Genomic DNA, 15,827 nt, shown 5'->3' with positions numbered 1-15,827 from the left:
GGAATCAAAGAAACACACAAGCATGCATTTCACTTTTGACTTTGACATGCGAGCTTTTTTTGGTCTGGATGATTCCTTTGAGCACCATTGCGAACGTTGGCGTTTTGTCTCTGGATCGTACTGAAAAAGCAAACTTTCATCACCAGTGATAAAACGGCTCAAAAATTCTGCATTGATTTTCGTTTGCCCTAACAGATCGGCTACCACATTTTTCTGTGTTTCTCGCTGTTATGGTGTGAGATTTTTGGGGACCAATTTTGCACAAATCTTTCTCATACCAAGATCTTCAGTTAGTACTAGACGAACAGTTTCTCAATTGATATTCAGTTCTTCAGCAATCATTTACGCGAATAATCTTCGATCAGATCGTACGAGTTTACGCACCCTGGCCAAGTTGATATCTGCCCGTGAGGTTGATGGTCGTCCACTGCGGTCTTCATCTTAAATATTTTTTATACCAACGAAAAGCTTGAGCTCTTGACATAACCTTCTCTCCAAAAGCCTTCTGTAGCTTACCGTAAGTTGTCGTCGTGTTTTCACCCAATTTAACGCAAAAAGAAATGGCATACCGTTGCTCAATATTATGCGGTTCCATTTCCGTGATGAGAGACACAAACACGTGTTATTACAGCTCAAGTCACGACTGAGCAGATGCATCGATGTGCTGCTTGGACTAGAAGCAGCTTATAGATCAAGGTCAAAGATATTGTGCCTACGCAAGCCTGCAGGGTTGCCACATTTTGCAAAGAAAATCAGCCTCATTACTTTATTGTCGCACCTCATAAGTTCTTTCTGTTTCCTCACCTGAAATTGTAGGTTTATAGAATCTTGTCTGTATGCTACTGACACGAGTAAATAAATCAATAGATCAAGAATACAGGGAACACATACTAACTTATGGAAACACAGCGATCGCCTCGTATGGTTATTCTTATTGTATACACTGTCCAGTCACATCTATGCGTTCACGTTTCAAAAGCAAGAACCTTTTGCAGCGCGGACCGTTGCGAGATGTGCAGGAAATGAGTTAATGGTCCTGGAAGGTACCGACAGGGAAACGGACCCATCGCGACTGCTATGCCGTGGCCACCTGCTGTTGAGGCCGTAGCGCGAACAGCCCAATCGAGGTAGTCCCACAGTTTCTCGGTTGGGATTAAATCCGGCGAGTTTGGTAGCCAGGGGAGTACTATAAACTAATCCCGGTGTTCTTTGAACCACGCACGTACACTGCTAGCTGTGTGACAAGGTTGCATTGTACTGCTGGTCGATGCCACCGTGCTGAGGAAAAACATATAGCATGTAGGGGTAGATATGGTGCCAAGAATAGATGCATATTTGTGTTGTTAAAAATTCTCCAGACCGTAATCCTCTCTCCTCCGACCCGTACCCTTCCGTTGATTGTTGCAGGGTGTTTGCTTTCAGGCGTTCCACGCTGTAAACGCCAGCGGCGTGATTCATCTTAAAGGCCACCTGTAGCCACTCACAATCAGTGGAGGTCCAGTTGCGAGACTATCGTGAAAATTCCCGTCTTCGTCACCGGCGAACGGCAGTCAAAATGGGTGCATGAACGATGTCTGCTGCTGAGGCCTCCATCCGTTGTATGGTTATTGAGGAGATACTGTTGTTAGCACTTTGATTTATCTCGCCGGTCAGCTGCTCAACAGTTGCACGTCTGCCTATTTGCTTCTGTCTCGGGTTCTTCGGCCGTTTGTCTGATGATTTTACTGACGTTTCGTCAGCACGATTGGCTGGCATTGTCAAAGCTTCACCCTCCATTGCCGGTGGAGGGCCGAAGAACCAGAGACAGAAGCCAATAGGCAGTTTGCCAACAAGTGGCCACGAAAGCGTTTTTGAGTTGCACGTCAATTCACCCGTACTCGTATCTGCAGCCATCATTCACCCCTATAGTCTATGGCCTGTGGCCCAACACGGTTGCCTTGGCAGAAGTTTCGCATACCGTCGTTTTGGCGTGTGCGCTATATTCTAACTACGGAGGCACGCGAACAATCGTTTTGGAAACGCTTCCAGTCTTGGGTCAAGCAAATGATCACCCCGTTTTGAACGTCAGAGATATCCCTCTGTTTTCGCATTTTTACAAGGACTGCAATATTTTACGCGTCCCCCTGGCGAGCTTTATGTACCCTACACTACTAGTGTAGCCACCCCTGCCGTCTCTGTGTGGTTATAGCACGTTTCCATCGAACATAGGCAGTGGTCGCAGTGATGTGACTGTCTAAGTATCTCAGCCTGGCGTCTCATAAATGATACCATTACGGGTTTTGGGCTTATTACCAAGCGACCATCAGATTAGATTAGAAACAAGATATGTGATACCGCCCTGCACATGCTCTCAGCTAGCAACATCTAGTAGCTGGCGGTGAGAAGTGTACAAATGATAAGTCGAAACTGATAACTACCCTGCCTGTGTTACATGAAGCTGAAATACAGTTAGTGAAAATGATCAAGAATAGCTTTGTGTAATCAAGTTGATCTTATTCCACGTTATCTTTACACATTGTTAAAAATTCTTTGTTTTTGTTTTAACAGGTATCTGTCAAATCGCTTCCATGTTTGTCTGTCTGTTCGGTACAAATTTCGGGACTGATTTTCAACTAACTTCCCGAAGAGCTGGACACTTGAAATTTACAACGTAACTCTGAACCAGAAGACAATGCAGTACTAACTCGCTTCCTTGGAAGGTACATGGCGGAGGGTATATTGCGTACCTCCGTCACTTCCTCTTTTTGTTTCTATTATGTCGCTTTCCTGTCTGTCTCCCAATTAAATACAAATTTTGCACTTGGTATTAAACTAATTTCACGATGAGCTTAAGGCCTGAAATTTTAAATATGACTCAAAGCTGGATGACAACACTTTCTTGTCTGTCTCTTCGGTATTAATGGAGGGATGGGGGGTGGGGGTGGGGAGTTGTTATTTCTGGGATCTTGGCTGGCCTGTAGGACCGACGTGTTATGTGGGTAGTAGTGACATGCGTTTCAGGTGGTACGCCATCGGACAGGCGTAGGTGAGGAGAGAGAGGGGGACGAGGAGATGTGTGCAGTACATGTGACGTACACGTGAATTCTCAAGGCTGTGGGTAAAAAGTAGTATATATGTAAATATTTTTAAATAAAAATATCTCATCGAAATTTTTTATATCCGTTGAGAAATCTCACAACTATCAGACTAAAAAGGAGAAAGTCCTTGTTGAAGTAAGACAAAATTTTTAATATAATGTGATTTGAAATCGGGCGAAGAAGCAAAAAATAATTTCTCCAATTTCCATGCAGATTCCTTAAGCCGAACAATAGTCCTGAAAGTTTTGCTTGAGAATTTTTCATAGCTATGACAACGCTTGCAACTTTATAAGAAAAAACGTGGGTGCATCATGTAGGTAGAAGTTCGGAGGTGAGTTATTCATGCATCAGTTATGTGCCCCAGGTTTATCATTATAAACCTTACGAATATTGTCGTATCCATTAAAAACACACAACGACAAAGTTTGAGAGCTATCTGTATGGGGCTAGAAATATGTGTGGGCTAGGAGAAATTATTTTCTATTTTTTGTCTACTTCAAACATGTACTCCATTGAACATTGATTTCTATTTACAGAATTACTTAAAAATATGCTACTTAGCTGCTGGCAACACTCCAGCCAAACACACACACACACACACACTAACACTGGGTGATCAGGAGCCTCCTATGCACACGTATATTGATGGAGCCTGTTCAGTTGCCACAAGTGAATTGAAACCCAGTGCCTGTGTTTGTCCCAGGTATGACCCAAAGCGAAAGTGGCCGTGGCTATATGTACACCCTTGCTACGGAGCGTGTGTGAGAGACAAGAGCGCCAAGCGACTGGCAGACAGGCCGGAGCCGGCGACGTGACGTCACGGCGAGCCGCCTGCAGCGCGCCGCCCCCGCCCTCCCCTACCTTCCACGTTGAGCAGCACGGCCATGTTGATCTTGGGCTCGGTGTTGACCTGGCACTCGTAGATGCCGGCGTCGCGCGGCTGCACGTACTCGATGCGCAGGTTCCACTCGTCCGTGCCCTCGGGATGCATCACGTTGAACCGAGCGTCGCCCGTGTACGTGAAGATGCTCGACGTCAGGATGTGCAGGTCTCGCTTGCGCATCCAGGACACCTGCGAAGAAGAAAATAACAGGCGGCTGCTTATCTGGTCAAGCGGAAAGGAAGCTTCGAGCTGGACTGGGCAGTAGCTATGGTAGCTAAAGAACGACACGGCTGTACGGTCTCCCATTATTCAAAATGCTTCATAGCGGAGTGACAACTGTGCAGACAGACTTATAACGGTAGTCGACAACCTGCAATTACTAGCCTTCACAATGGAGCCATAGTTGAGCCAAAACAGCTAATAAATAAATATCTCTAAAGATGCTCAGATGTTATGGGTCAATCAGAAAGGTCTTCCAGCCACTAACGCCATACGATCATTTTATTTTTCAGAATGATATGATACGCAGGACTCTTCAAACATACATATTACTTATGTTTGTTTCACAAATACTAACACCAGTTTCTTGCTGCAATATATTTTATTTCAGGAAATGTACTCGCAATTGGAATATTAACCACCATCCGCTGTGTACTGGTGTGACGACAATGAAAACTTATACAAGTCCAGGACTCGAACCCAGGTTTCCTGCTCTACGCGAGCCGTCACATTAACCACTTCGGCTATCCGTCCACGAATCGCGGCTAGATCGAACTTCCGTATATAGTCGTCTGTGTGCCACAACCTGCACGGTACGTTACTTACATTCCTGTCCAGGAAGGACATATTTATTAAGCGACGAGGGCCCGGTTTAGGCGAATAAGTATATAATTCCTGCAGACGCGACTCTCCTTTACTGTGCAGTTTTGTTTTTACCTTCGATAATTATACATTATAAATAGTACCCGTCTTAATTTTTACACAAATAAATTACTGCTTACAGTTATTCCTTTTTCTGCCGATATGCGTTTCCTCTCATCTGTCATAGGTGGAGGTCGAATTTCGCTTCAGTTTTGAAATACTTACGCATTTTCACGTCACGAACTTTTTTTTTCGTAGTTCCCATACTTCGTAATCTGACCAGTGACCAGATGAGAAGAAACGCAGGTGTCAGCCGGAGAGAATAATAACTGTAAGCAGTAATTTATTCATGTAAAAGTTATGACGTGAACGGTTTTCTAAACAGCAACTATCGCTTATAAGAATAACAATTTTCACTCGAGATTAAATCCACTGATGATGCCTTAACGCCAAAGACAACAAAAAATAAAATAAATTTCAGCAAGAAGAAGCATTTCAATTTATAAAGCGTTTATTTCTTGTTTATTAGGGATGATATACACCCCAACATTGTGTTTCGTTTCTGTATGTGTGCGTGCGCGCGCGCCCGTGTGTGTGTGTGTGTGTGTGTGTGTGTGTGTGTGTGTGTGTGTGTGTATGCTGTCCGGATCGGAGGGAAAGGACGGTGTCATCACCCTTCGGATTGGCATGATTCCACACGCCTGTACCGGCACAGAAAAACAAATCATTACATTTTCAGAAAAAAACTGGATGATTTATTCAATAGAGAGACAGCTTCCCAAATGGGGCAAGTCAATAACCCATTGGTCCATCTCTGGCCATTATGTAAGCAGGTATTCTGCTTGTCATTGATTAACAGAGTTATTGGATGTCCTACTGAAGGACACCCTGTAAAAATCTGTCCAACTGGTGCGTTACATCGTCAAAATCCTGAGATGATTGGAGGGCCCTGCCCGTAATGTGCCAAATTCTAGATTAGAGAGAGATAAGGCGACCTTGATAGTCAAGACAAGCTTAGGCAAGCAAGAAGGAGAGCTGTAGAAATTCTCGCCATGTGCATGCGGGGTGAAATGTAAGCCCGGGGTAGCTTGCCATGAAGAGCAACAAAACAAGGCGCAGAATATCGCCGACATACCACTGTGTTGTAAGGGTGCATCGGATGATAACCAAATGGATCCTGCTATGCAAAGAATTGGCACCTCAGATCATCACTCCTGGTTGTGGGTCCGTCCGATGGGTGACGGTTAGGTTGGTTCCTCACCGCTGTCCAGGGCGTTTCCAGACAGGTCTTGGTACGTCATCGGGCCTCGGTTCGAAGTTGGACTCATCACTGAAGACAGTTCTACTCCAATCAGTGAGATTCCAGCCTGAAAATGAAGGTGGAGACACCCCAGATAGTGGTGGGAGACCAGCATGACTATCGCCCAACATACGGCCCGACGAACAACAGTGAATACCTGGGGTTTCATTTCATAGCGGGACTCTTTTGATTGTCATCCGCGGCAACCCCACAGCACAGTGGTACGCCAACAACATTCATCGCCGCTTTTTGTTGCCCGTCATGGCAAGGAATCCTGGGCTTACATGAAAGCGAGACAATGCCCGCCCGAACACGGTGAGAGTTTCTGCGCTCCATTTGGACAGAATCTGGCACGGCATCCCTCAGAAGGACGTCCAGTAATTCTGTCAGTCGATGCCAAGCAGAATAACTGTTGACTGACGTCGTCAATTTGTGAAGTTCTTGCTCTGGAATATATCATCAAATGTTTCTGATATTGTAAGCATCTTTTTGCCTCTACATGTGCAACACAGTTACAGATTTTCGTTCCATACTTATTTTTTCCTAGAGTGCATCTGAAAAAAATCACGATTCACCGCTAAGAGATATTGATAAAAATGTCTTTGTTGCATAATCAGTTTTGGTCCACAGACCATCAGGTGTCACACACAGTACATATACCACCAAAAAATATGAGATCCATAATCCACCAGTTATCTCAGGCAATAACATAAATTACTTCGTCAACAGTAGAAATGTAGCAGGCACCGCTCTCTTTCAGCATATAACTATCATCTTTCACGATTAAGGGGTGAGAAACTCTATATACTGTTGACTGCACAGCTGATTACACAAACAGTAGAGAAACGGGACATTATCGTAATATACAAACCCACAGGGAAGATCAATTAATATATCAATATATCAAGAACCATTGTCAGTCTCTGGGTAAAGCAGGAATGTACAGGAAACAGTGAAGCTGTACACAAGTGTACGTAGATGCCACCAAGAGAAAAGTAGAAAAAAATAAGGCAACAATCGGAGAGTAAAATTCGATGAATCAGGTGTAGCGGAACACTCTTACCAACGAAGAAGTCATCTGCGTTTGAGAAAATACAAGTCCCGGCAGGCATAAGCGGATACAACGAAGAGATTGTGTAGCCAAGCGGTGGAGACTGTTAAGCACGCCGATTACTTTAATCGGAAGAAGAAAGGGTCAAGCTAAACAGACTGATTCTGAAGAAATGCAGAAGTCTTCCGCAATTAGATAACAAGGCCGGCCGCTGTGGTCGAGTGATTCTAGGAGCTTCAGTCCGGACCCGCGCTGCTGATACGGTCGCAGGTTCGAATCCTGCCTCTGGCATGGACGTGTATGATGTCCTTAGGTTAGTAAGGTTTAAGTAATTCTAAGTCTAGGGGATTGATGATCTCAGATGTTAAGTCCCATAGTGCTCAGAGCCATTTGAACCATTTGACAAGGACGGTGGCGTAAATAGGTCAACAACAGCTTCCGCATTCAAAAACAATCGTGGCATCATGTCTCCGCACAGCAGTATTCAACGGAGCAGGGTAACGATGAGCCAGTGGAAAACCACTATGTTTTTCGGAGAGCCGTCAGAGCTACGACTCCCCATGAAGATATCATCCGCAGACTGGGACGAAATGCTACGTTATCTAACAGATACCATAAGGTCAGGGCATAATAGCACTTATAATTTAAAAAATTTTTTTATTGCCGTGAAAGTTTGCTTTTTAGAATAAGTTACCATACTCGTACATATTAAATATTTCAGTTGTTCTGCATTCAGCGTAACATTCTTAAAGACCGTTCTTTGCTTGCTTTCAGTATATTCATGCAACAAAAAATTAAATTATATAATAAAACAAGAGCTTAAAAGACATGAAAATATTATCACCACTCTACAAGTGATTTTTTTTAATTGTCGGCATTTTTCAGCTGTTTCTATACAAGTCTAAATAAACGCAAATACTAGCTACAGTATTAGAACCAAACTATATCTGCTGCATACTTCTGCAGAAAGTTGGGGAACTAAATATAGTGATCTGTATCAACAAATTACACTGTAGTCCTGATACGTATATGGAGCTCTTAACCATCAATCAAGCTTATTTTGAATGCATCGGGCAAAAATATAACACTAAGACTATGCCCGTGCCTGTAGTATATGAAATGCTAGGATTCCGTCTCGATGACGAATGAATTCCAATACGAAACCTCGCAGGAGAAAATTTTTTAATTCGACCGCTTCAATAGCAAGGATTCTCTACTAGTAAATGGTTAGTTTTAGCCATCATTAACGAAAACTTCTCCAGAACTTCGTCTCTCTCCTACAGTTTTGCTCCTTCCTTGTAAAACAGTCGTTTTCTGACCTAATATTGCGTACCTTTTCTATTGCAGTTTCTGAAGAATCGAAGTGACCTGTTTAAAGCTACTTACGATGACATTAAGAATTTGAGCTCGCTGTCATAGCAGGAACTGCTGAATCTATCTTTATCTCTGTTAACAAATGACAACAGCACCAAACTGGTTTTTGCCATCGTCACGAAAGACGTTTGTCGACACGTTTTGCTTACAATTTTTGGTAATGCTCTACCCAAAGATCATTGTTTAATGGATACAGTAAAGCATTGTGTGTTCTATTTACTGTGTCTACTCCAAATAGCTTTTCATCTAGAAACAAAATAAAAAATGTACAACAAAATGCTTGAAAACAAGGGGAATATTACCATACACCATTGCCTTTCTTGTATCTTTCTCATTACGAAGATACACTAAGTGATCAAACGTACCCGGACACTTGGCTGAAAATGACTTACAGGTTTGTGGCACCCTCGATCGGTATAACGCTTGAATTCAATATGGTGTTGGCCCATCCTTGGCCTTGATGACAGCTTCCACTCTCGCAGGCATACGTTCAATCAGGTGCTGGAAGGTTTCTTGGGGGATGGCAGCCCATTCTTTACGGAGTGCTGCACTGAGGAGAGGTATCGATGTCGGTCGGTGAGGCCTGGCACGAAATCACCGTTCCAAAACATCCCAAAGGTGTTCTATAGGATTCAGGTCAGGACACTGTGCAGTCCAGTCCATTACAGGGATGTTATTGTCGTGTAACCACTCCGCCACACGCTGTGCACTATGAAAAGGTGCTCGATCGTGCTGAAAGATGCAGCCGCCATCCCCGAATTGCTCTTCAACAGTGGAAAGCAAGAAGATGCTCAAAACATGACTGTAGCCCTGTGCTGTGATAGTGCCACGCAAAACAATAAGGGGTGTAAGCCCCCTCCATGAAAAACATGGCACTACACACGCTGGCAGATGGCATTCACGGGGCATCTGCCGTACCCACACCCTGCTATCGGATCGCCACGCTGTGTACCGTCATTCGTCAGTCCACACAACATTTCTCCCCTGTTCAATCGTCCAATGTTTACGCTCTTTAAACCAAGCGAGGCGTCGTTTGGCATTTACCGGCGTGATGAGTGACTTATGAACAATCGCTCGACCATGAAATCCTAATTTTCTCATCTCTCGCCTAAGTGTCATAGTACTTGCAGTGGATCCTGATGCAATTTTAAATTCCTGTGTGATGGTCTTTATGGATGTCTGCCTACTACCCATTACGACCCTCTTCAACTGTCGGCGGTCTCTGTCAGTCCACTTCACTATCACATCGGAAATGGTGGACGTAGGGATGTTTAGGAGTGTGGAAATCTGGCGTACAGACGTATGACACAAGTGACACCCTATCACCTGACCACGTTCGAAGTCCGTGAGTTCCGCGGAGCGCCCCATTCTGCTCTCTCACGATGTCTAATGACTATCAGAATGCCCACGCTAATGTTTCCACATCGATCTCTTTCATGGGTCACTTCTCGGTCCCGGATTGCACAGGACTCCACGTGGATTTTAGTTAATTATAATTTACACATAAAAACCGAAATTTCGCATGTTCGTTCTTCCCAGTCGTTCGTGATTACTTTGCGACACTCTACGGCCGAGTTTAACCCACTGTTTCGCAAGATTATCATATCTGTTCAGATTCCCTTATACTCACGTCCGAAAATGATCATGGCTGAGTTCATAACTGAGACTTTAGAAAGCAATACCCTTAGTCCACGAAGTATGCGCGAACGTACTGTCCTCTCATTAGATTATACACATAATAGATAATCCGATGTTAGTACCAAACAACACAATCTCACGTCTTTTACATCAATCAAAGTAGTTGCTTTTATATTACAGTTTATTAACTGAAAAAAATTAGAAAATCCACAATTATCAAAATAACTCTTTCCTGAAATGACAGAATTATCGCAAATTTTTTCTTGTTTCCCCAGTCCCATAAACTTGCAAGTTGCACTTTACAAATTTCCCCAAGAGTATGATTCACTCTCCCTATAAAATGGTTCAAATGGCTCTGAGCACTATGGAACTTAACATCTGAGGTCATCAGTTCCCTCGAACTTGGAACTACGTAAACCTAACTAACCTAATGACATCACACACATCCATGCCCGAGGCAGGATTCGAACCTGCAACCGTAGCGGTCGCGCTGTTCCAGACTGTAGCGCCTAGAACCGCTGGGCTACAGAGGCCGGCCACTCTTCCTATACAACCGCAGTTCTCACGCTAACGTATTCTCAGGTAATAAATACAATAGTATTCATTCATTAAATACTTCCCGTTCGCCCCATCATTCACACTAATAATGAAACCTATTAAATCAACAATAATTAATTAAAGTCGTTAGTGTAACAGGAGACAAAGTTTCGGTTTCGACGTACTTATCTCGACTTTTTTATCCGTATAATTTCATTGTCTGTAAGATGCTGACACCTTTCGGACATAGCCGTTACTATTTGTGTCAAGTTAGAATAATGACTGATGTATCAAGCTGGTGCTCGCTACTTACATTGGCGCGATACAACGTGCTGCGCCTCAGTAGGATGATTAGAATTGTTAAGGATGTTGTACCGCGGAATTATTATTAGATAGAATACTTTAAAGTGTGTAAACTTTAAGAAGGGCTTTCCTAAGGCCAAGTCTTACCCCATTTCACATTTTCGTAACGAACAATGTTACAAGGAAGGAAATCATACTGGTTATGTCTTCCTGGTAAGTAAAATAAAAAATGGCTCTGAGCACTATGCGACTTAACTTCTGAGGTCATCAGTAGCCTAGAACTTAGAACTAATTAAACCTAACTAACCTAAGGACATCACACACATCCATGTCCGAGGGAGGATTCGAACCTGCGACCATAGGGAACTACAATAACAATTACCTCGATTACCTACGTAGTTAATTAAATTGCTTAATAAGCTTTTTTTATTGCTTCTGGACAAAAAGGTGTTTGAGGTCGTCGAGATGGATGCCAAATCCTGTAGACTGTACTGGACAATTTATCATCAGCAGCGCGCTGGACCTAAAATGTCCTCAGCTGGCAAAGTGACCGAATTTCCCCTATACCGAGCCTCACCGGACTGCTGGAACGGTATACATGCTCAGTGTCAGCTAATTAGTATCAGATGTAGTTTTCGTGACAGCCTCCTGATTGACTTTGTTTCTCCGAGTCCCCCATGGAGAACGACCGCTCGGCAGGTCCTTGTGGGACCCCCTCGCTTCTCTTTTATTCGGTGCGGCTGTCCCCCATCCCGCTCCCGGCCCTCCCGACTGCCCCCCATCCTCTCAGAATCGGGGAGAGCACTCTCCGCAGAGCCAGACAGCTTTGTTTCCAGCCAATTGGAGGCGCACGCAGCGTGAACCACGGCCCCTGCGCTCTCCTGTCCCGATGTGCATTTCTGCCGCTCCGCCGAGCGCACGGAACTCCTCACAATTGCGTCGCGTCCGCAGATGCGCGACGCTCCCGCGCCCTTTGCACGATAAGCAGACGTCTGTCCGACTGACGATAACACGAATTCCCGTCCCAATTTCTGTCCGCATTCGGCTTCCTCCACAGTTTCAGGTGAGAGCATCGGCATTCCACAACACAATCACTTCGGCAAATAGCAAAAAAAAATGTGTGTGAAATCTTATGGGACTTAACTGCTAAGGTCATCAGTCCCTAAGCTTACACACTACTTAACCTAAATTATTCTAAGGCCAAAAACACACACACCCATGCCCGAGGGAGGACTCGAACCTCCGCCGGGACCAGCCGCACAGTCCACGACTGCAGCGCCTAGACCGCTCGGCTAATCCCACGCGGCGGCAAATAGCATCTTGATGTTCCTGTAGCGTACTAATTCGTCCGTTAGTTCACAGAGCACATATCGCTGATGACGAGAACAGCCTGGAAGACGAGTTTCAACACTTAGTTTTCAGAGGGAAAGGGTATTCTCCACAGCACTTTCGTAAGGCGCGATGAGTGAAACCTAAGTGTAGGCGATCCAACGATGAAGAAGATGCAGGGCTACGACTGGCCATTGTAATATTAGTAATTTTCGCCTCATAAACATTAATATACGCTCAATAGTTAACGCCTAATGACCTAAAGTTATCGAACAATTGTAAAGTAAAAGAAATGAACCGTCGCAGAGCAGCGACAGAATCGATTATTCTTTATCTTTGCCGTTACTGCGCGGTGCCTGGAAATCTCTATGTACATGTATCGATTAATGATATAAAAAAGAATTCTGTTGTTTCAAGAGAAATGAGGCATTGGGCGCCTCACCTTTTACTGTTTGTATTCCATGAAAGGCGGACGCGGACTTGCTGCGTTCCGCATCGGTATTTTATATTTTATGTGAAAATATTCAGTAAATATGCTAATTGTTATTTTTCAAATCAGAAAACATGTAGTTTCTTGTAGCTGATTACGAACAGACAGTATCAACAGGACATTTTGACTGTTATGTATAATGCATTTAACCACAATGGTCATCTATTGTAATTTAATATGAAAAAGTTCGTAGCATTAACAAAAGTGTGTTAAAGATAAGTGTGCCTAGTTAAGTAAATTAATCTTGATGATTTCCATCTCCTCATTTACGTGAATGTTAATTATTTTGTGTGAGTTCATCTCCCGAAATTACGATCACGCTGATGGGCCGAACGCACCATGAGGCAGAAGGAACATTATCGTTTTTCCTATTTCTGAATCAGCTCTTTTTTTTTAATTGTGTAGTGTTGCATTTCTTTTAAAGTCTATAAATCTTCTGGTCCCTTAGTGTTGTTCCCTGTATGACTACATCGCGACTATAAAAATGCACAGAAATGATAATGTTTATTCCGAACGATCTCAAATAAATCAATCTGCTACTCTTGTTCAAAATAATCCAACCAGTTATTTAATGCTCAACGTATGTTATTATAATAGTGTAATCAATCCCTGATGCTGTCTCCAAGTGGCCCACCAAAATATTCACTTTTCTCGACGTTTTTCATGAAATATAAAATAACAATTCTATTTCTTGTCGCCCCCCAAGAGCAACGCTACACCATAAACTTTTAGAACTAAGGATTACCAACAGCCGTACTTTTTGTAGAATCAATCATCTGACCAATTTGGACACCACGTTAGTGTCATCTTCAGGCCCCTGTGCCAAAAGAATGATGACATCCAACCCTCAGTGCATATGTAAATCAAAAAATGACCACTGCATTCAGATTAACACAAAATATTTATAATAAAAAATCACTTTCTAAATTCAGTAAACTTACGTATAACAACACTGAATCAAATCTGAACGTCTTTATGGAGAAGAAACTTCAGTTTTAAATAGAAAGACGGATATCGAAGAAATTCGAAAGAAAGAAAGAAAGATTATTAGGAAAATAGTAGGCTCCAAAATCACTGATGGAGAAACTTACAGGCTCAGAAGTAATAAGGAAATAGAAGAATATATAGAAATACATAGTGACATGAGAAAACAATGACTTAAATTTTATGGGTACATTAAAAGATAAAACAAACAGTAGAATTCTACGAAAGCAGAAGTAACGTCAAAACTGAGCAAAATAAATGGGTCGCTGCGATTAAGGAGGATCTTAAAGTAGCCGGTATCATTCAGGCAGACGTTACAGATAGAAAAACAATCAGACAAAATATATTTGATTGGAAAAGTCGATCAGAGCGAAATTAGAAAACGGAATGGAACATCGTGGTATGATGAAAAGAAAGAGACTTCATTACGTAAGGATGAAACAAATTTGGACACAAAGTAACGCCAACCAACAAAAGTGACATTGACTGATTGTATGTCGCATAGTCCCATTGCGCCCATAAGTGAATAATAATAATATTTCGTAAAAAGTAAAGCTGTTTGTACACATTATTTCTACAAGTGAAACCTAAGGCGGACATAAAGAAAGAAGAAAAAAGACAGAGAATGATTTAAATCCACGCTTTTCTTGCCATGTATGGGAAACCTGTCGTTAAAAATAGGTCCAGTCCAGACTGAAAACGAAGGCAAAGTGATCTTTTGCCCTCCACTGAAGACAGAAGTACTTTATCGTTTTGTCAAAGATGACTTGATGCTCTGCTCGGCTTACGTTAACAAGATTCCCTGCGGGTATGGCTTTTGATATATTGGGCAGACGACTCGTACAATCTGAGAGGGATGCACGAAGCACCGTGGTGTAATGTTCCTACCCAGTCTTTCAACAAAGGTAATAAGTCTTTAGGAAAAGAAATAAGTAGTGAGCAGGCTTCTGTGAAGTATTCCGTGACCAGCCGCAGGCAGGCAGCCGCACTGTGGCGACAAGTGCATCAGAATAACTTACACGCAAGGGGATTGTAAGACGAGGCTATGAGCGCTCAGTGGAAAACTTATACACATTCTAAAAAAATATTTTTTGTTTGTGTGTATAAATCCATGGTATCCATTAATGGTCAGAGATGTTATGTTAATGCTTATTTAATAATAGAAGGCACAGCCGTCTATTTTTCAAAGAGCGGCTAAGAGAAGACTGGATCTTTGCATTTGTCTTTCTTCCTCACGGCGTCAGAATATGATGATCGTGGGCTGTTTCTATAAATTATTTCTGATGTAAGTAACCATATTGACTTGCCAACGTTTATTAATACGCTAGATCGCATTTTTATTTCAATACGTATTGTGTTACAAGTTGGGTTTTTTTTTTTTCAGCTTCTCTCGCGGGAAGACGCGACACTTCGATTTGTCACCGATCTGCCATTGACGTGATTTTGCTATTAACTGACAATGTTCGGTTTTGCTTATCATATGACCTGAGCACGTAATCATTAATTCGGAGAAGAAGTCTAACGTTTTTAAATTAGTCGTACAGCATAAAGCGGTTGTCAAATCACGATAAGCAATTTACATTTTCTAAAAGTCCATCGGTCCACATCATCCGTTACACCACACCCAGAAGCAATCCGGGACACTTAAAAACTTCATTTTGGTTAAGTTTTATTTGAAATATTAGAGTGAGCAGAGGTGGAAGCCAACTCACAAACTGCACCAGAGGCGTATGAATAAGTCTGAATTTCGAGAAAGTGCGCAATTCTCATCGCCGGAGTTCAGCAGCACCATCACCATGCCAAGAAACCGCCGGGTAGCCAGACGACTGCGCATCGTTAGCAGCAATGAGTTCTTCACGGGACTAGTGTCACAACACCGCCGACTTGCCACCCATTCCTGCTGCTACCAACACTGAATTCCTAGTGGGACTTGGGGAATAAGCGACAATTGTCGTCCGACTCCTGACAGAGAGCGGCGAATGGAATCTCGCGCAAGGCCG

At 43.0% G+C, this 15,827-nt stretch overlaps 1 protein-coding gene across 1 annotated transcript in view; it reads right to left on the bottom strand.

Moving 5' to 3' along the window:
• Window positions 1-12,103, bottom strand: part of LOC124622835 — a 119,019-nt gene extending 106,916 nt beyond the window's left edge. Inside the window, exons 1-2 of the mRNA XM_047148626.1 lie at window positions 11,957-12,103; window positions 3,939-4,149 (exon numbers count right to left, since the gene is read on the bottom strand). Coding sequence (XP_047004582.1) covers window positions 3,939-4,149; window positions 11,957-12,103 — 358 coding nt within the window. The remainder of the gene's footprint in view (window positions 1-3,938; window positions 4,150-11,956) is intronic.
• Window positions 12,104-15,827: the final 3,724 nt, after the last annotated feature.

Source organism: Schistocerca americana, chromosome 7, assembly GCF_021461395.2.
Source record: "Schistocerca americana isolate TAMUIC-IGC-003095 chromosome 7, iqSchAmer2.1, whole genome shotgun sequence".
Classification (NCBI taxonomy): Eukaryota; Metazoa; Arthropoda; class Insecta; order Orthoptera; family Acrididae; genus Schistocerca; species Schistocerca americana.
This window is presented reverse-complemented; position numbering and strand designations above follow the sequence as displayed.